This window comes from Cebidichthys violaceus, unplaced genomic scaffold (assembly GCF_023349555.1).
Source record: "Cebidichthys violaceus isolate CVI_PGR_0920_01 unplaced genomic scaffold, fCebVio1.0.p SCAF_4, whole genome shotgun sequence".
In the NCBI taxonomy this organism is placed as follows: Eukaryota; Metazoa; Chordata; class Actinopteri; order Perciformes; family Stichaeidae; genus Cebidichthys; species Cebidichthys violaceus.
The window spans coordinates 13,497,500-13,517,961 of record NW_027176594.1 but is presented as its reverse complement, the minus strand read 5'-3'; the positions used below and the strand labels follow the sequence as shown (position 1 = coordinate 13,517,961).

At 42.0% G+C, this 20,462-nt stretch overlaps 1 protein-coding gene across 2 annotated transcripts in view; it reads left to right on the top strand.

Moving 5' to 3' along the window:
• LOC137885482 (ankyrin-2-like) overlaps positions 1-20,462 on the top strand; it is an 87,183-nt gene that overhangs the window by 41,598 nt on the left and 25,123 nt on the right. The window contains exons 39-44 of one of the 2 annotated variants that reach the window (XM_068727782.1): positions 399-8,606; positions 9,322-9,399; positions 9,583-9,714; positions 9,944-10,084; positions 10,182-10,392; positions 11,596-11,674. In XM_068727782.1, coding sequence (XP_068583883.1) covers positions 399-8,606; positions 9,322-9,399; positions 9,583-9,714; positions 9,944-10,084; positions 10,182-10,392; positions 11,596-11,674 — 8,849 coding nt within the window. Of the gene's footprint in view, positions 1-398; positions 8,607-9,321; positions 9,400-9,582; positions 9,715-9,943; positions 10,085-10,181; positions 10,393-11,595; positions 11,675-20,462 lie in introns of those variants that run through there. The other variant, XM_068727781.1, reaches the window with a different exon arrangement.

Here is a 20,462-nt window from a genome sequence, read left to right as displayed (position 1 = left end):
TTTTGTTTGTCTGTTATCCTTACTTCCTGTCCATTTGTTTCATATGTAGACATCTCTGTTCTCTTTGGTTCTTATATATTTTCTTAATATGTAGTGAAACAAATTATATTGATATTATTCTCGCCCATATTCTACCTGTTTTGTTACTCCTCCTGGCTTTGCTTATGCTGTTGCTGCTCTTCTCCCCTCCAAACTCCTCTGGATCACTTTGTCATCTTCTTTTTGGTCTTCTTTTCAAGACTTCCTTATCCTCTGTCATTCTTCTCCATACTCTGTGAACTGAAGATGGATTTTTGGTCGCATTGTCTTGATCACAGTTTTCTGATGTCTCTCTTCCCCACTTCATTTGTCCCTTATGTTCTTTACCCTTTTTGGTTGTGAAACTCTTTCAATTGAAGATGATGAGTCTGAATCAACTGAGACATTCTCCCTGAGAACTAACCAACCTCTTGACCCTGCAACCCTTGCAAGCCCGGACCTTCTCTCAGACATGTCGGACGTCCGATCATCCACTATTGTAACTGCAGAGCAAATTGAGCACTTATCATATGAAGAGAGAGCTGGAGGTAGAGGGTTGGATGAAAAAGAGCCTTTGGCCATTGTGTTCAAAGACAGGTTGGAAAAGGTTGAAAGGATTCAAAGAAGTGGCATCAATGAAAATAGACAGGTACAAGGACAGGATGCTACAAAAGAGAAATGGAGTTCACTTTCTGAGACTAGGTCTGTTGAAAAAAAGTATCCCCCTGTCGAAGAACCAGTTTTCCAGGAGATTTGCATTGAGGGGACGACTTCAAGTAGATCTGCCACAGAGGTCAGAGACATGACAGGCATGGTCTCACAACTCAGCATCGACATGGACCAATACCTTGAGGAGAGATCTGTAGTGACATGTGGTTCTCTAGAAGACCTTGTCCAAGATAAATTTGATCAGGTTATTGTAAAGCGTGATGGCAAACGGCGTCCACCAGACATCAAGAAACCTGTTAGAAAGAAACTTAGAGACAGAGAGCGTTCTGGATGTAGTAGCTCTGAGGGTGAGCTGGAAAGGGTGAGCTCTGAAGAGTCTTTAGATGGCGATGTTGTTCTTAAGGAGAGTGCTCTTTTACCCACCACAGTCATGGATCCTCCAGCTTCTCCTTCAGTGGTTGAGACACCTATAGGATCAATAAAGGAAAGACTTAAAGCTTTACAGAACAAAGCTGAAGAGGAGGGGGTGAACAAAGATACTCAGGAAGTAATTCCTCAGGCAAAATATTCTATTGCCAAAAGGAAGAATGAGGCAGACATGCCAGAACTTCCCAGAGTTCCCAAGTCCCCTAAATCCCCCAGATCTCAGACGGAGAGATTAGAGGAGACTATGTCTGTTAAGGAACTGATGAACGCATTTCAGACTGGACAGGACCCTTCAAAAAGTAAAGCTGGCCTTTTTGAGCACAAAGCAGTGGCTTCTTCTTGTATTTCAACATTGATATCTGAATCAGGAGATTCTGATCAGATAAAGAGGACTGAACAAAGTCTTATGCAGGAGCCAAACTCCCAAACTCAGAGGCTCCAACATTTCTATCAAGAGAGTGATATCAACAAATCTGACAAAACAGCTGTAGATGATCAACCTGTAAGCTTAATTAACGATAACTCAGAGGAATCACAGTTAATTTCACATAGTGCTTCTTTTGGTAAGACAGTAAAATTTGCTGATACAATTCAATGTGACGACAGAAGCGTTAGTCCACAGACAGAGGTGCCAGAAAAGGAGACTATGTCTGTGAAGGAGCTGATGAAAGCATTCGGGACAGGGCATGATCCCTCAAAAACCAAAGCTGGTGTGTCTCCTTGCCTTTCAACAATGATATCTGAATCAGGAGATTCTGAAGAGATAAACACCATTAACCAAAATGCTCCGCAAGAGCCAAAATCTCAAATCCAAACTCAGAACCTCACTATCTTCTATCAACAGAGTGATGTCAAGAAATGTGACAAAACAGACACAGAGGATCAGCCAGTAAGCCTTATCAGAGATAACTCAAAGAAATCCCTATTCATTTCAGATAGTACTTCTTTTGGAAAGATGGTAACATTTGCTGATACAGTTCAATGTGATGACAGAAGTGTTAGCCCACAGAGAGAGACTTCAGAGTTGTCAGAGAAGGAGACTTTGTCAGTTAAGGAGCTGATGAAAACATTCCAGTCTGGGAATGAGCCCTCAAAAAATAAAGCTGGGCTTTATGAACACAAAGCTGTTGCTTCTTCCTGTATTTCAACATTGATATCTGAATCAGGAGATTCTGAAGAGATGGAAATGTCTGAGCAAGGTGCTACACAGAAGCCAAAATCCCAAACTCAGAATCTCACAAGTTTCCACCAACAGAGTGATGGCAAGAAATGTTATACAACAGACTTAAGGGATCTACCAGCAAGCTTAAGCAGAGATAACTCTGAAGAAGTACAGTTAATTTCAGATCGTTCTCATTTTGGAAAGACAGTAACATTTGCTGATACGATTCAGTGTGACAATGGAAATGTTAGCCAACAGAGAGAGGCATCAGAGTTGTCAGAGAAGGAAAGTATGTCTGTTAAAGACCTGATGAAAGCCTTCCAGGCTGGGCATGATCCCTCAGAATCTCAAGCTGGGCTTTATGAACACAAAGTTATGGCTTCTTCCATTTCAACATTGATATCTGAATCAGGAAATTCTGAAGAGATACATACGACTGCACAAAGGGCTGAGCAAAGTCCTATGCAGGAGTCAAAGTCACAACAGAGCGTCACCATTGTCTATCAAGAGAGTGATGTCAAGAAATTTGACAAAACAGACTTAGAGGATCGACCAGTAAGCTTAATCCCAGATGAATCTGAGGAGTCACAGTTCATTTCAGATGGCGCTTATTTTGGAAAGACAGTAACATTTGCTGATACAGTTCAGTGTGAGGATGGAGGCGTTATCCCACAGAGAGAGGCATCAGAGTTGTCAGAGAAAGAGACTACATCTGTTAAGGAGCTGATGAAAGCATTCCAGACTGGACAGGACCCTTTTAAAAGTAAAGCTGGTTTGGGGGAACACAATGCCAGTGCTTATTCGTGTATTTCAACACTGATATCTGAATCAGTGGGTCCTAAAGAGATACAGATGACTCAACACAGTCCCACACAGGAGCCTAAATCGCAATCCCGAATACAGAATGTCACAATTTTCCATCCCCAAAGTGATATCGACATATGTGGAACATTGGATTTAGAGGCTCAAACAATAAACTTAATGAGCGATAACTCTGAGGAATTACAGCTAATTTCAGATATTGCTTATTTTGGAGAAACAATAGAAATTGATGATACAATTCAGTTTGATGATGTAAGGATTCTCTCTCAGAGAAAAGAGCCAGAGTTGTCAGGAAAGGGCAGGGGCAGAATGCAGTTAGAGGAACCGGTCATAGGCACTGGTAGGAGTTTATCTGAAGACCTACAGATCAGCCCTGATCGCCGACCTTCTGAGGACTTCAGTGCTGATATAAAGGCTGAGCTGGAAGACAGTCCTGAGTATCAGCTTTTCAAGCAGACTTCAACAGCTGAAGATGTAAGCAATCAGCTGGAGGCGCCTGAGGAGGAAACCATGGCTGATTCTGACACAAATCCAGCATCCATCTCCAGTCCCTGTATAAAAAGTTATTTTGGGGAAGCTTCTCTTCTTGACAATCAAATGAAAGATGATGATCTAAGTTCTGAGAGTCCCAAGCATGAAGGTATGGCTGAATCCTCAAACCTGAGTGTTGATATTAGGACCCCTCGTTCCAGCTCAGAGGAGAGTGAGAATTATGAAGGACTTGCAGTGACAGATCAAATGACAAATGAAATGTTTACTTACACTACTAGGAGAAAGGAAAACTACGTCATAGTTTCACAGGAGGAGAGACTTCATAAAGCAAGTAAAGAAAGCACAACAATTGATCATGGAAGCAACATTTTCTTTACACAAACTGACACTGAAGTAACAAAGGTCAAAATCAGGGAGCCACAACTTCAAGAAGTCCACATTGAGAGGAACACCTCTAGCCAGGCATCCACTGCAGTAAAGGATATGTCAGGGATGTTGTCCTTAATGAGCAGTGAGTTAGATCAGTATCTAAAAGCTAGGCCTGTGGCACGTCAGCCACCAGGAGAGGATATTGTTCAGGAGAAATTTGAACAAACAATTCTAATAAAAGACAAAAATAAAGAAACTATTGCATTTGTCACTGATGAAAATACAGGAGCAACAGCTGGTGGCAAAACAAAAGAAATAGATCATGCGCTGACAGAAGAACATCCAATTACATGGGGAGGTGAAGAAGAAGAAGAAGAAGAAGGGAGTGAATTTAAAGAATTTGAAGAAGTAAACAATACATCAGGGTTGTTGTTAGTCAACGACTGGAATCAGTATGAAGAGGCTATGCCTGTGGCTAGTCAAACAATAAAGAAGGATAATGTGCAGGAAAAATTTGAAATTTTCACATCTTTCACTGACGAAAATAAAGGAGTGACAGAAGATGGCACAATACAAGAAACAGATTGCGCCGCAGTGGAATGTAAAGTCACAAGGAAAGGTGAAGAAATGGTGAGGGAATTGAGAGAAACCAAAGCAACCTTGATTGAAGAACTCCCAATGAAGGAAGAGTGGGTAGAGAGAAAGGCTTCATATCAGCCATCTTCAAAAGTAAAAGACATGTCAGGCATGCAGTCAGTGCTTAACAGTGACTTAGACAGGTACCTCGAGGACAGGTCAGTGAAATTCACGCCTCCAGAAGAGGATGTTATCCAGGAGAAATTTGAAGAAGTTAATCTCACCAAAATCCATAAATCCTCCAGGGAGGAGCAAACAATAACATGTGAAAAAACCCAAAGAGTAGCTGGTTCTGCTCTGCAGGATAACATAAGTGGAGAGACATATGAACAGAGTGATGTGGTAGAACTCAAAGAACTTACACCAAGTTCTTTACTGGAGACATCATTCCAAGAAGTTTGCATTGAGAGAAGGATAGGCCATGAACCATCTACAACTGAGAGGGATATGTCAGGCATGTTGTCACTTCTCAGTAGTGACTTGGATCAATATCTCGAGGAAAGGCCAGTGGCAATGCAATGCCACCCAGAAGAAGATGAACTAGTCCTTGAGTGCTACAAACAAGTTAGACTGACAAGCAGTGATTTTGACAATAAGGTATATGTAGAGGCCAATGAACATATGCATGCAGACGTAATTAGAGTCACAGAATTGTCACCAAGTTCTGAATTGGAGACACCATTCCAAGAAGTTTTCATGGAGAGAAAGTCACAGCAACAACCGTCTGCAACAAAGAGGGATATGTCAGGCATGATGTCTCTGCTCAGTACTGACTTAAATCAGTACTTAAAGGAAAAGCCAGTGGCAATTCAACTCCACCCAGAAGAGCATATTGTCCATGAGAGCTGCAAAGAAGTTTTTCTGACAAGCAGTAATTTGGAGGATAAGATAGATTTAGAGGCAAATGAACACCTACAGACCAACGCAGTTGGAGTCACAGAATTGTCACCAAGTTCTGAGTTGGAGACACCATTCCAAGAAGTTTGCATGGAGAGAAAGACACAGCAACAACAGTCTGCAACTAAGAAGGATATGTCAGGCATGTTGTCCCTGCTCAGTACTGACTTAAATCAGTACTTAAAGGAAAAGCCAATGGCAATTCAACTCCACCCAGAAGAGGATCTAGTTCATGAGAGCTGCAAAGAAGTTTTTCTGACAAGCAATAATTTGGAAGATAAGGTGGATGTAGAGGCAAATGAACACCTACAGACCAATGCAGTTGGAGTCACAGAATTGTCAACACGTTCTGTATTGGAGACACCATTCCAAGAAGTTTGCATGGAGAGAAAGTCACAGCAACAACAGTCTGCAACTGAGAGGGATGTGACAGGCATGTTGTCACTGCTTAGTACTGACTTAAATCAGTACTTAAAGGAAAAGCCAGTGGCAATTCAACTCCACACAGAAGAGCATATTGTCCATGAGAGCTGCAAAGAAGTTTTTCTGACAAGCAGTAATTTGGAGGATAAGATAGATGTAGAGGAAAATGAACACCTACAGACCAACGCAGTTGGAGTCACAGAATTGTCAACAAGTTCTGTATTGGAGACACCATTCCAGGAAGTTTGCACGGATAGAAAGACACAGCAACAACAGTCTGCAACTGAGAGGGATGTAACGGGTATGTTGTCACTGCTCAGTACTGACTTAAATCAGTACTTAAAGGAAAAGCCAGTGGTGATACATTGCCAGTCAAAAGAGGAGGTAGTCCATGAAAGCTTTGAAGAAGTTATACTTACAAAAGACACTAACAGAGAAACTCTTTCATTCTCCCCTGAACATAAGATGATGTCACAAGATAAAAATGCAGACTTTGTGAACCTCAATGAAAAGGGAGCTATAGAGAGTGGATGGCAGATAAGTTCCCATGAAGATGAAAGACTGAAGAGTTTTTCATCTGAGGAGGGTGAAGCTAAAAACTCACCATGTGCAGCGTCGCATTGTAATGACTCAACTGAAGGGGCAGTGGGCATTACAAAGCCATATATGACAATGGATGACTCTAAGAATGATCATAAAGACGTTGTTACTGATGATTTCCTGCAACTAACAAATAGGTCTGACACATTACAACGACCGGACAATTTGGTGAACCTAAACACTGTGTTTTCTGGTGACCCAGCTAAAGAGCTATGTCATCAAGACTCGCTAGAGTCAAGTCCTCTTATGGAGGATGGATCTTCAAACAAATCCCCTGATTCAATTGAGCCAAGCCCTACTGGAGAATCCCCTAGTCCAGACTCTCTTGAGGGAAGTCCCACTCAATCAAAGGATACAGAACTTAAGATGCCAGTCAAGACAGCTGTGTACGAGGATTATGCCTCCCAGCTGAAAGCATGTTATTCTTCTGACAAAAGTTTTTACAGGGATGAAAGTGAGCAAGAAGAGCAAGAAAATGACTATGGGATCATCCAAATGGAAAGTGAGATAAAAGACCTACATTCCTTCTCAGCAAAGACAGTAACCGATGGCAGTATGTATTCTGACACCAAAATATGTGACAGTGATAATCTTCACTTGCTCATAAGGCAAGACTCTCTCGATGCAGATGATAGTGAGGATGATACCACTAATAAACAATTCACCCCAGAAGAAGAGATGTTTAAAATGGCTGCAAAGATCAAAACATATGAGGAGATGGAACAGGAGGCTAAAATAAAGAGAGACAAATCAGAGACAGATGATCTCAGAAACGACGAGCCAGATCTAAAAGATTTTGCACAGCTTGAGGCTGAGAAACAGGTTCATATTTGTCCTGGAAAGGACAGAAACCCACCAGATAAAACACTTGTTCAAACATCAGGTAATGAGAGAACCCCTGATCCATTTCAGTTTCAAGAGGGGAAGCTTTTTGAAATGACCAGAGGGGGAGCTATTGATATGACAAGAAGAAGTTTTGATGAAGGTGAAGGATATGCATTTTTTCATATAGGGGAACATCCAGTTGATGAAGTTGTGCAAGAGGAGACTGAGGAATGTCAAACAAAGTATTTAGCTTTAGAGAATAGTGATTATATTACAGATGCAACCCTTGAAGAGATCACCAAATCATATCTGACTCATGGTGCCAATGACACAATTCCTACTCCCAAACCCAGAACTCTCGTCAAACCCTCAAGTGACAAGTCAGAAAGAGAGATGCCACTTTCTGAAGCTGACCTTGGCAGCTCCGTAGAGGTTCAGCTTGGTTCCCCCAGTGCTTTGGAGAGACTAACCAACATTCAAAGTGAGGTCGGAAACTTTGAAAGCCTTGGTCTAAGCTACCTAGACTCTACCATAGCTGACCTTCAATCAGACACATCCACAGTTGCCCATTCAGCGTACTCAGAGCAGAGCCATGATTCCTCAGACTCCTCTCCTGATGATGATGATGATGATGATGATGATGAGGAAGATGAAGAAGACCAGTGCTCAGTTATAGAGATGTCCTTTGCACAAGCTGGCATCCCAGCATATCATCAGGATTCACCCCCATCTTTGGAAATGACTATGAAAGACTCACAGAAATCTCAGCTTGATCAGGTTCAAAGAAAAGCAGAAAAAAGCTCAACTTTGGATCGTAGGACTAGATCTGAGGCTGATTGTGGCACAAGTAAAGCCTCCAATAAAGACTGTAGGAGTTATTCTGACAGTAGTGAACCCACTGATAAATCCAACCTTTCTCCATTCAAACTTTCTGTCACGATGCAACAGAAACCTCCAGCTCAGGCAATCTCCTCCTCCTCTCCCCAAAGGAAAGAAATCCAACTCTCTAAGACAACTGAAACATCGGTTAGGTCATCTTTGGATGCTGATCATATAAGCAGCGCTAGTCACAGGAGTCCAGACTCTGTTATCTCCACATATGACATTGCGGTCTCACACAGTACTGATTCAGAGGTCAACCCGTTGCCAGGAGTGCCACCATCTTCTGGGAGAGAAGATGTAATTCAATCCAGGCCTGCCTGGGATGCTACGGTGGAAACTCAGATGCAGAGAATCTTCGATGAGCCAGCTCCAGACTGTACGCCAGGTATGGCCAGAACTACATGAGCTTTTGCTTTCCTATTTCTTCTCCTTGGCAGCAAGAGCCTTTTCCTCTTCCTAAGAACGTAATGCCACCATTAGTCATTATTGTGTGGTTTTCACTTGTTGTGATTTGTCTTGTCTTGTGTTTTCGTATTTTGTGCATGTGTGCGCGTGTGTGTGTTGTGGTGTTTTGCACGTTGGTAAGTCACTTTCCCATCTGTGTTTGTGTATAAGCAATCTCAAGATTGAATGGCCATGTTGTTAAAGAAGTTGTAGCTTTAACAATTTGGATGCAGACTTCCATTATTGTATTGGGATCCGCTCTACTAATATGGCTTTACTAATATTTGCATCCACATCGCTTAATAGGCAGAATAATGTCAATCTTTACACTAATGATTAAAAACATGATGTGCTAATTGTGACCAAATAATCATAGTCTGTAAACAAGTCAACTTTTCCTCAATGACAAATCCAACCTTCGTGTTATCATCCATGTAAACATCACAGACCCACATTTCATTTGAGAGTATTACAGCCCATAACATAGAATCTTCAGGAAATAATATTGTAGATCTACACTTGCAAAGTATATTACCATTGATACCTGCAATGTGAAAAAAACATTACTTTGAGATATCTAGGTAATGGTATTCTATGCTTTGAACTGTTGACCATGATATTAAAATGGAATGTTTGGCTCTGACGGCATTTTTTAGTGGATTGGCAGGATGATGCTGACAGGAAAGAGGAAACATTGGCTATCGTTGCAGATCTTCTTGGCTTCAGCTGGACTGGTAAGTTAGTGTAATTGTTCTTCAAGTATTTTGTTTGAATTGGAACTGTTTATTTGTTCGCAGAACTGGGGGAATAGCTAAAAATGAATCCATGTTCTAGTACAAAAACACGCACATTATAGTGTACAGTTAATTTTTTTTTAACTTTTTATTAATCCCTTGTTTTGTTACCCATCACTCTAGAACTGGCAAGAGAACTGGAATTCAGTGAGGTTGATATCCAATTAGTGAGAACAGAGAATCCTAATTCCCTCCAAGAGCAGAGCCATGCCTTGCTGCAGCGCTGGGTTGAGCGAGAAGGCAAACATGCCACAGGTACATTGCGTGTAGGTCTGACAGATTTGAATCGACATAGTATTTGTTAATACAGTACTATAAACATTGCCATTGAGTTGGAAGATACTGAATGCTCTATTAGCTTTTTACTTTCATACACTCCAGGTAATTGTGAGAACACGTTTGCAATTTTTTAATTATTTAATTGTTGTGTTTATTGAATGCTTTTTTTTAACAGTATATTAATGAGTGATAAATCCTTCCACAGAGGATTGTCTGATTATGAGACTAACCAAGATCAACCGCATGGACATCGTCCATCTTATTGAAACCCAGATGAACAAGTCAGTTCAAGAGCAGACATCTAGAACTTATGCAGAGATAGAGAAGACACTGGATCACAGTGAAGGTAGTAACATCTCCAACCACAGTTTGAAAGCTCTATCTAACACCAGGCTGTATTTGTGTGTCTGCTACCACTCTTATACATCATGTGTGTTTTTCAGTGTCAGTAGCCCTATCTTTAGTGCAAGATGATGCAGACAGCCCCAGAGTTGTGAGAAGGGTTGAGTCTGACCGCAGACCACCCCCAGCTGTTTCTGAGGAGGACCTCTCAGTTGCTTCCCTACTGGATATTCCTTCCTGGGCAGAGCCTATTGGACACACCCACTCAGAGAGCATGCACGGTGACCTGTTGGAGGAGCTCGAGATCCCACAGTAAATGATTGATTTTAAATTATTCCTGAATCTACAACACACATTAGCAGCATAATATAGTGCCACATCATTTGACGTGCTTCAACTGACAGCCATGGCACACACCAGACACGCAATATAGGCATGAAGACAAAAAACTAGGGCTGAGCAAGTTAACGCGTTATTATCGCGGTAACGCATTAATTAATGAACGCCGACAATTATTTTATCGCGCGTTAACGCTTTTTTTAAAAATTATTATTAAGCAGACATTTTTAACACAAGAACCGGTGTTACGGTTTAACCAGGGAGCCTGTTAACTGGCGACCTTCAGCCGAATGCGTCACTCTGAAACAGCTGGCGTAACTATGACAACAAACGCATCGGTTAAACTGTAACACCGGGCAGCGAGCTGTGAACAGCCGTTTGTGTGGCATGTCTTCCGTCTCTTCCTGTTTCCTTCACCTACATTCCCCTGGGTCCTAAGTCCCTCCAAGTACTTCTTCTTATCACCCTCTATGTACCAACGTACATTTATTACTAATACCACACATATTACATGCTAATCAGCGTTGCATATGTGTCTGACCAAAATACCAAAAAAAGGAAAAAATATTTTTGTAGAGTTTTTAAAGTGTTTTTGTTTGGAATATGTATAATAAGCATATGATTTAGTTATCGCTACTGAGAATTTAACAAACATTAAAAAAAAGAAAAAAACTTGACGTAGATATGTTTGCAGTTTTCAAGGTGTATATTTCAAATTGCATCTATTACAAACATGAAAATAAAGTTGTGAACACTGAATATCTATTATCAGAATCATAACTGTATTTTAACTGCTACTGTGTAAAGGGAATACTGCTGTTAAAAAACACCTTATTTGTTTAAAGTGTTTGCAAACCAAATGTTATTGCACTTTTGTTCATATCAGCAGTACTTTTAAAACAAAAGTGCGCAATACACTACTTTTGAATTCATTATTGAATTTTGCGCATAACAATGCAAATTCAAAATTGTAATTGTTGCCCAGCACTAAAAAAAACATAAACCATGTTGACGCTAGGAAGTAGAACAGTGTCATATCCTGACACAAGGAGGTTGCAGATATTTGCCCCGTGCCTATTGTTTATGGATGTTGCCTTTAGTCTTGTTAAATTAGATCTTTGACATCACATTCATCCAAGTCATATTTTGTGACCTAGCCTTCCTTTTGTGTTACAGTGAATTGAACCCTAGCCTGTGGACCTCTGAGGATGTAATTACAGAGGAAACTACAAGTTACGACAACTTGGATGAGCAAGTAAGTATGCTTGCGACTTCAAAAGAAGCAGCACTCGGGAGCCAAGTAACCCAGGTTTTTGACACCAAAGTGAAAGACCAGCAAGATTGCTGCAGTGTTGAAGTTCATGCCACCATGCCGTACCAAGATGGCACTCAGTGCCAAGTCAAAGATGACTCCAGCCAAACCTTACCATTGAAGCAGTGTGGTTGTGGGGATGAGCAAGGGCAATCACCTGCAATTCTGAAGTTACCATCATCTATATCTATCAAAGACTTTGGTTTGAGCCTATCAGAGTCAGACCAAGCTGAGACTGATTTCAGTGAGATTTGTGATGAGTTTTTCTATACACCACAGTATACAGACGCAGCTAAAACCATTGTCAGAAGAATTTCTGACAACCCTAGCCTGTTCCACCAATCAACTCTGGCCATGACTGAAGATGACATAGATGTAGCTCAAAAAAGCAAGCTCTCTCAGAAGTGTACTGATGAGATTACAGCAGAAGTACTGTCTGGTCATGACAAGATACCGCAGGCTTTAGGTGTGAACATGGACTGTAAACCCTTCAAGTCAAGCAAGAAAGAAAATACCAAATCCCAAGTGTACGGTGATGGGTATCTGGAAAACATGCCCTTCATTGATGATTTGATTGAACCCATTATTGCTACAGCCAAGTACAGCATGGTGAAACCATTCAAAATGAAGGTACCAAAGACCAATTTGCCACACAGTCTGACAAGTGGCCCTGCTCACATGGCTTATGACTCAACTGATATCAACCATCTTGCACAACAGTCACCTAAGAAAGATGTGACGTTATGTTGCACTTTTATAGAGAACAGCCCTTTGACCCCTGATTCTTTGGCAAATAAGAAGCAGTGTGGCTCATTTTCACCTGTTGAAGAAAGGGGTCTATTCCCTGTAGAGGCATGGATATTAAATGACCCCATAGCTAGACCGACGTCCCCTGAATCTTTAATGTCAATCAGTTGTTATAGGGCAATGTCACCTGACTCTCCTCTGGGTAAAACAAAGGTCTTACCTGCAGAATGTTCAAGTATGTTGGATGGCAGCAGGGCAATCTCTCCAAGGTCTGATCCTTATAGTTTACAAGATGTTACCAATAATTTCACTGAAAATGAATTTGACCTCAGTCAATCAAATGAATTTGACCTCAGTCAATCAAATAAAAATGAATGTGCACCACTGTTTGGTTTGAAAGATTCTGCCACACACTCCTTTTGTTCGGAGTCATTAGAGTATTGGAATGACTATAGGCCACTATCCCCTGACTCTCAAGTACCTAAATATAGTTTACCTATACCGGAAGGTGTACAGATAAAGAGAGATTTTAGAGCATTCTCATCTCTGACATCAGATATTGAATCTAATGAGTTTTTAGAAAGGGATTGCCGACCATTCTCACCAGAATCACAGACTTCTCAGTGCAGTTTCTCATTTCTTGAACTCTTGCTCTCAGAACCTATACGCACCCAACTTATGAGTCAATACTGTGATTATTATTTAGTATATTCAGGAGGGAATCTACCCTCACCACTACTGACCTTAGCTTCTTACACTACAGTCTACAAAGAACTGGATCAGGGAAGCCATTTGACACCAGAATTAGTAGCTTCAGATCAGTTGCAATATTCTATGAATGCTCCTTCATCACCTCTTAATGAACGGTTGGATGAAAAAAGCACAGATGCACCAGATTTATTGACATTTCATGCAAAAGCTGAAGAAAGGGCACCTCTGTTAACAACTGCTATTTCAACAGCAAAATATCTTACACATGCAGATGTCAAAAGTACCCATAATGCAGATTCAGGCTGTTCGAGTCAAACAGAAAAGTCATTTCAGCTAAGGCCGCTGACATCTGAAGCACCAAAACAACAGAAAGAAAGTAGTCAATCTTTCCTTGATTACTGGTTTTGTAAGTTTGAACCACAATTCACTGAATACTTGCCATCACAAGGTCAGTCACATAATGATTTAACAAACATTAAACAAATCACCTCTCCACACAATGAAATGCAAGATGCCATGAATTTTTATTGGGTGAAAGATTCATCCAAAAGAAACTTATGTTCAGATCACAAAAGTCACAAACAATATGTAGAAACTTATAATGCGCTCAAGCAACTACCTACATCCAAACCAATGGTCTTTAACTTGGTAAAGAGACCAAAATACATTTTAGAGTTTACAAATATAGTTTCAATGTCAAACACAGAGACGTTTTTAATTAGGTCTGAAAACAGAGAAGGCAATTGTACATTTGAAGATGGCTTGAAAATATTAGGAGCACAATCCCATGAGTCAAAAAATGTTTTGGGAGAACCATATAAGGATTTTTTTCTTGAAAACACATTGGATGACACAAAACAGGATTCTCCAAAGTCTGCATTTTTCCCCGACCTAAGCGCATCCTCTTCAAAATCTGTGGCGTCAGATGAGCAGTGTTCTTTGTCTTCTCGCATGACATTTAACAAGATGAAGACTCAACATTGTAACTATTACTTACAGTACTCTGAAAGTAGACCGGTATCACCTCTTTCAACACTGTCAGATGTTGAGTATTCCGGATTTTGTCTCGAGGAATTGTTTGCTGACAACAGACCAGATTCCCCAGATTCATTTACTTCCCAAGTTGACGCTAAACACACAAGTGTACATGGAACTGCATCCCCACCATTGGCCACTGCAAGACCTTTTACATATGCAGATGCTGTGCGGGGCATTACACATGAAAGACAAACAGACGCTTCTTTGGTTTGCAAACCATTTGACATCACACTTATCCACCGTCCATCAGTGTCGTCACACATGGAGTCCACTCACTCCGCCATTGAGGATTGGCTCACCAATGTAAGACCACTGTCTCCCGAGTCAGTGGCGTCTCAAAGTCAACATAGGCCCCTCTCTCCTGATTCACCTGTTCCTCAGTTCGGATCTTCTCACATCGGTTATGAAGTGGAACTGTCTCGGCACCAGTCGTTTACATCACAATCAACAATTTCAGACTGGGAAGGCACTGATTTGTGTCTGGAAACCTTGTTTTATGAAACCAGACCAGAGTCCCCGCAGTCATTTTCATCAGACTTTAACCTTGATGAATTATTTAGTATGCGGGTATTGTCCCCAGAATCTGTGTCTTCTGATTTTGACTTTTTGTTCCTGCAGGAGTGGCTATCAGACTTCAGATCATCCTCCTCACAATCTGTGGCTTCTCAAAGTCAACATAGGCCCCTCTCTCCTGATTCACCTGTTCCTCAGTTTGGATCTTCTCAAATCGGTTACAAAGTGGAACTGTCTCGGCACCTGTCATTTACACCACAATCAATATTTTCAGACTGGGAAGACACTGATTTGTGTCTGGAAACCCTGTTTGATGAAACCAGACCCGAGTCCCCACAGTCATTTTCATCAGACTTTGAACTTGATCAATTATTTAGTAGCAGGCCGTTTTCCCCAGAATCCATGTCTCCCGATTTGGACTTTTTGCTCCTTCAGGACTGGTTGGTAGACTTTAGAGCATCCTCCCCAGAATCTGTGGTTTCAGTTGAGCAGCAGTCTTCTTTTCTAAGCATGACAATTGGCCAGATAAAGAGTAAACATTGTAACTATTACCTACAGTACTCTGAAAGTAGACCGTTATCACCTCGTTCAACACTGTCAGATGTTGAGTATTCCGGATTTTGTCTCGAGGAATTGTTTGCTGACAACAGACCAGATTCCCCAGATTCATTTACTTCCCAAGTTGACGCTAAACACACAAGTGTAAATGTAACTGCGTCCCCACCGTTGGCCACTGCAATATCTCTTACATATGCAGATGCTGTGCAGGGAATTACACTTGAAAGACAAGCAGACGCTTCTTTGGTTTGCAAACCATTTGAGTTCTCGATCATCCGCCGCCCATCAGTGTCTTCACACACGGAGTGCATTCACTTCTTTATAGAGGACTGGCTCACCAATGTAAGACCACTGTCTCCCGAGTCAGTGGCGTCTCAAAGTGATGATAGGCCCCTCTCTCCTGATTCACCTGTTCCTCAGTTCCGATCTTCCCAAATCGGTTATGATGTGGAACTGTCTCGGCACCTGTCGTTTACACCACAATCAATATTTTCAGACTGGGAAGACACTGATTTGTGTCTGGAAACCCTGTTTGATGAAAACAGACCCGAGTCCCCACAGTCAACTTCATCAGACTTTGAACTTGATCAATTATTTAGTAGCAGGCCGTTTTCCCCAGAATCCATGTCTCCCGATTTGGACTTTTTGCTCCTTCAGGACTGGTTGGTAGACTTTAGAGCATCCTCCCCAGAATCTGTTGTTTCAGTTGAGCAGCAGTTTTCTTCTCTAAGCATGACAATTGGCCAGATAAAGAGTCAACATTGTAACTATTACCTACAGTACTCTGAAAGTAGACCATTATCACCTCTTTCAACACTGTCAGATGTTGAGTATTCCGGATTTTGTCTCGAGGAATTGTTTGCTGACAACAGACCAGATTCCCCAGATTCATTTACTTCCCAAGTTGACGCTAAACACACAAGTGTACATGTAACTGCATCCCCACCATTGGCCACTGCAAGACCTTTTACATATGCAGATGCTGTGCGGGGCATTACACATGAAAGACAAACAGACGCTTCTTTGGTTTGCAAACCATTTGACATCACACTTATCCACCGTCCATCAGTGTCGTCACACATGGAGTCCACTCACTCCGCCATTGAGGATTGGCTCACCAAAGTAAGACCACTGTCTCCCGAGTCAGTGGCGTCTCAAAGTCAACATAGGCCCCTCTCTCCTGATTCACCTGTTCCTCAGTTCGGATCTTCTCAAATCGGTTATGAAGTGGAACTGTCTCGGCACCTGTCGTTTACATCACAATCAACAATTTCAGACTGGGAAGGCACTGATTTGTGTCTGGAAACCTTGTTTTATGAAACCAGACCAGAGTCCCCGCAGTCATTTTCATCAGACTTTAACCTTGATGAATTATTTAGTATGCGGGTATTGTCCCCAGAATCTGTGTCTTCTGATTTTGACTTTTTGTTCCTGCAGGAGTGGCTATCAGACTTCAGAGCATCCTCCTCACAATCTGTGGCTTCTCAAAGTCAACATAGGCCCCTCTCTCCTGATTCACCTGTTCCTCAGTTTGGATCTTCTCAAATCGGTTACAAAGTGGAACTGTCTCGGCACCTGTCATTTACACCACAATCAATATTTTCAGACTGGGAAGACACTGATTTGTGTCTGGAAACCCTGTTTGATGAAACCAGACCCGAGTCCCCACAGTCATTTTCATCAGACTTTGAACTTGATCAATTATTTAGTAGCAGGCCGTTTTCCCCAGAATCCATGTCTCCCGATTTGGACTTTTTGCTCCTTCAGGACTGGTTGATAGACTTTAGAGCATCCTCCCCAGAATCTGTTGTTTCAGTTGAGCAGCAGTTTTCTTCTCTAAGCATGACAATTGGCCAGATAAAGAGTCAACATTGTAACTATTACCTACAGTACTCTGAAAGTAGACCATTATCACCTCTTTCAACACTGTCAGATGTTGAGTATTCCGGATTTTGTCTCGAGGAATTGTTTGCTGACAACAGACCAGATTCCCCAGATTCATTTACTTCCCAAGTTGACGCTAAACACACAAGTGTACATGTAACTGCATCCCCACCATTGGCCACTGCAAGACCTTTTACATATGCAGATGCTGTGCGGGGCATTACACATGAAAGACAAACAGACGCTTCTTTGGTTTGCAAACCATTTGACATCACACTTATCCACCGTCCATCAGTGTCGTCACACATGGAGTCCACTCACTCCGCCATTGAGGATTGGCTCACCAAAGTAAGACCACTGTCTCCCGAGTCAGTGGCGTCTCAAAGTCAACATAGGCCCCTCTCTCCTGATTCACCTGTTCCTCAGTTCGGATCTTCTCAAATCGGTTATGAAGTGGAACTGTCTCGGCACCTGTCGTTTACATCACAATCAACAATTTCAGACTGGGAAGGCACTGATTTGTGTCTGGAAACCTTGTTTTATGAAACCAGACCAGAGTCCCCACAGTCATTTTCATCAGACTTTAACCTTGATGAATTATTTAGTATGCGGGTATTGTCCCCAGAATCTGTGTCTTCTGATTTTGACTTTTTGTTCCTGCAGGAGTGGCTATCAGACTTCAGAGCATCCTCCTCACAATCTGTGGCTTCTCAAAGTCAACATAGGCCCCTCTCTCCTGATTCACCTGTTCCTCAGTTTGGATCTTCTCAAATCGGTTACAAAGTGGAACTGTCTCGGCACCTGTCATTTACACCACAATCAATATTTTCAGACTGGGAAGACACTGATTTGTGTCTGGAAACCCTGTTTGATGAAACCAGACCCGAGTCCCCACAGTCATTTTCATCAGACTTTGAACTTGATCAATTATTTAGTAGCAGGCCGTTTTCCCCAGAATCCATGTCTCCCGATTTGGACTTTTTGCTCCTTCAGGACTGGTTGGTAGACTTTAGAGCATCCTCCCCAGAATCTGTTGTTTCAGTTGAGCAGCAGTCTTCTTTTCTAAGCATGACAATTGGCCAGATAAAGAGTCAACATTGTAACTATTACCTACAGTACTGTGAAAGTAGACCGTTATCACCTCTTTCAACACTGTCAGATGTTGAGTATTCCGGATTTTGTCTCGAGGAATTGTTTGCTGACAACAGACCAGATTCCCCAGATTCATTTACTTCCCAAGTTGACGCTAAACACGCAAGTGTACATGTAACTGCATCCCCACCATTGGCCACTGCAAGACCTTTTACATATGCAGATGCTGTGCGGGGCATTACACATGAAAGACAAACAGACGCTTCTTTGGTTTGCAAACCATTTGACATCACACTTATCCACCGTCCATCAGTGTCGTCACACATGGAGTCCACTAACTCCGCCATTGAGGATTGGCTCACCAAAGTAAGACCACTGTCTCCCGAGTCAGTTGCGTCTCAAAGTCAGCATAGGCCCCTCTCTCCTGATTCACCTGTTCCTCAGTTCGGATCTTCTCAAATCGGTTATGAAGTGGAACTGTCTCGGCACCTGTCGTTTACACCACAATCAACAATTTCAGACTGGGAAGGCACTGATTTGTGTCTGGAAACCTTGTTTTATGAAACCAGACCAGAGTCCCCGCAGTCATTTTCATCAGACTTTAACCTTGATGAATTATTTAGTATGCGGGTATTGTCCCCAGAATCTGTGTCTTCTGATTTTGACTTTTTGTTCCTGCAGGAGTGGCTATCAGACTTCAGAGCATCCTCCTCACAATCTGTGGCTTCTCAAAGTCAACATAGGCCCCTCTCTCCTGATTCACCTGTTCCTCAGTTTGGATCTTCTCAAATCGGTTACAAAGTGGAACTGTCTCGGCACCTGTCATTTACACCACAATCAATATTTTCAGACTGGGAAGACACTGATTTGTGTCTGGAAACCCTGTTTGATGAAACCAGACCCGAGTCCCCACAGTCATTTTCATCAGACTTTGAACTTGATCAATTATTTAGTAGCAGGCCATTTTCCCCAGAATCCATGTCTCCCGATTTGGACTTTTTGCTCCTTCAGGACTGGTTGGTAGACTTTAGAGCATCCTCCCCAGAATCTGTGGTTTCAGTTGAGCAGCAGTCTTCTTTTCTAAGCATGACAATTGGCCAGATAAAGAGTCAACATTGTAACTATTACCTACAGTACTCTGAAAGTAGACCGTTATCACCTCTTTCAACACTGTCAGATGTTGAGCATTCCGGATTTTGTCTCGAGGAATTGTTTGCTGACAACAGACCAGATTCCCCAGATTCATTTATTTCCCAAGTTGACGCTAAACACGCAAGTGTACATGTAACTGCATCCCCACCATTGGCCACTGCAAGACCTTTTACATATGCAGATGCTGTGCGGGGCATTACACATGAAAGACAAACAGACGCTTCTTTGGTTTGCAAACCATTTGACATCACACTTATCCACCGTCCATCAGTGTCGTCACACATGGAGTCCACTAACTCCGCCATTGAGGATTGGCTCACCAAAGTAAGACCACTGTCTCCCGAGTCAGTTGCGTCTCAAAGTCAGCATAGGCCCCTCTCTCCTGATTCACCTGTTCCTCAGTTCGGATCTTCTCAAATCGGTTATGAAGTGGAACTGTCTCGGCACCTGTCGTTTACACCACAATCAACAATTTCAGACTGGGAAGACACTGATTTGTGTCTGGAAACCCTGTTTTATGCAACCAGACCAGAGTCCCCGCAGTCATTTTCATCAGACTTTAACCTTGATGAATTATTTAGTATGCAGGTATTGTCCCCAGAATCTGTGTCTTCTGATTTTGACTTTTTGTTCCTGCAGGAGTGGCTATCAGACTTCAGAGCATCCTCCTCACAATCTGTGGCTTCTCAAAGTCAACATAGGCCCCTCTCTCCTGATTCACCTGTTCCTCAGTTTGGATCTTCTCAAATCGGTTACAAAGTGGAACTGTCTCGGCACCTGTCATTTACACCACAATCAATATTTTCAGACTGGGAAGACACTGAGTTGTGTCTGGAAACCCTGTTTGATGAAACCAGACCCGAGTCCCCACAGTCATTTTCATCAGACTTTGAACTTGATCAATTATTTAGTAGCAGGCCGTTTTCCCCAGAATCCATGTCTCCCGATTTGGACTTTTTGCTCCTTCAGGACTGGTTGGTAGACTTTAGAGCATCCTCCCCAGAATCTGTGGTTTCAGTTGAGCAGCAGTCTTCTT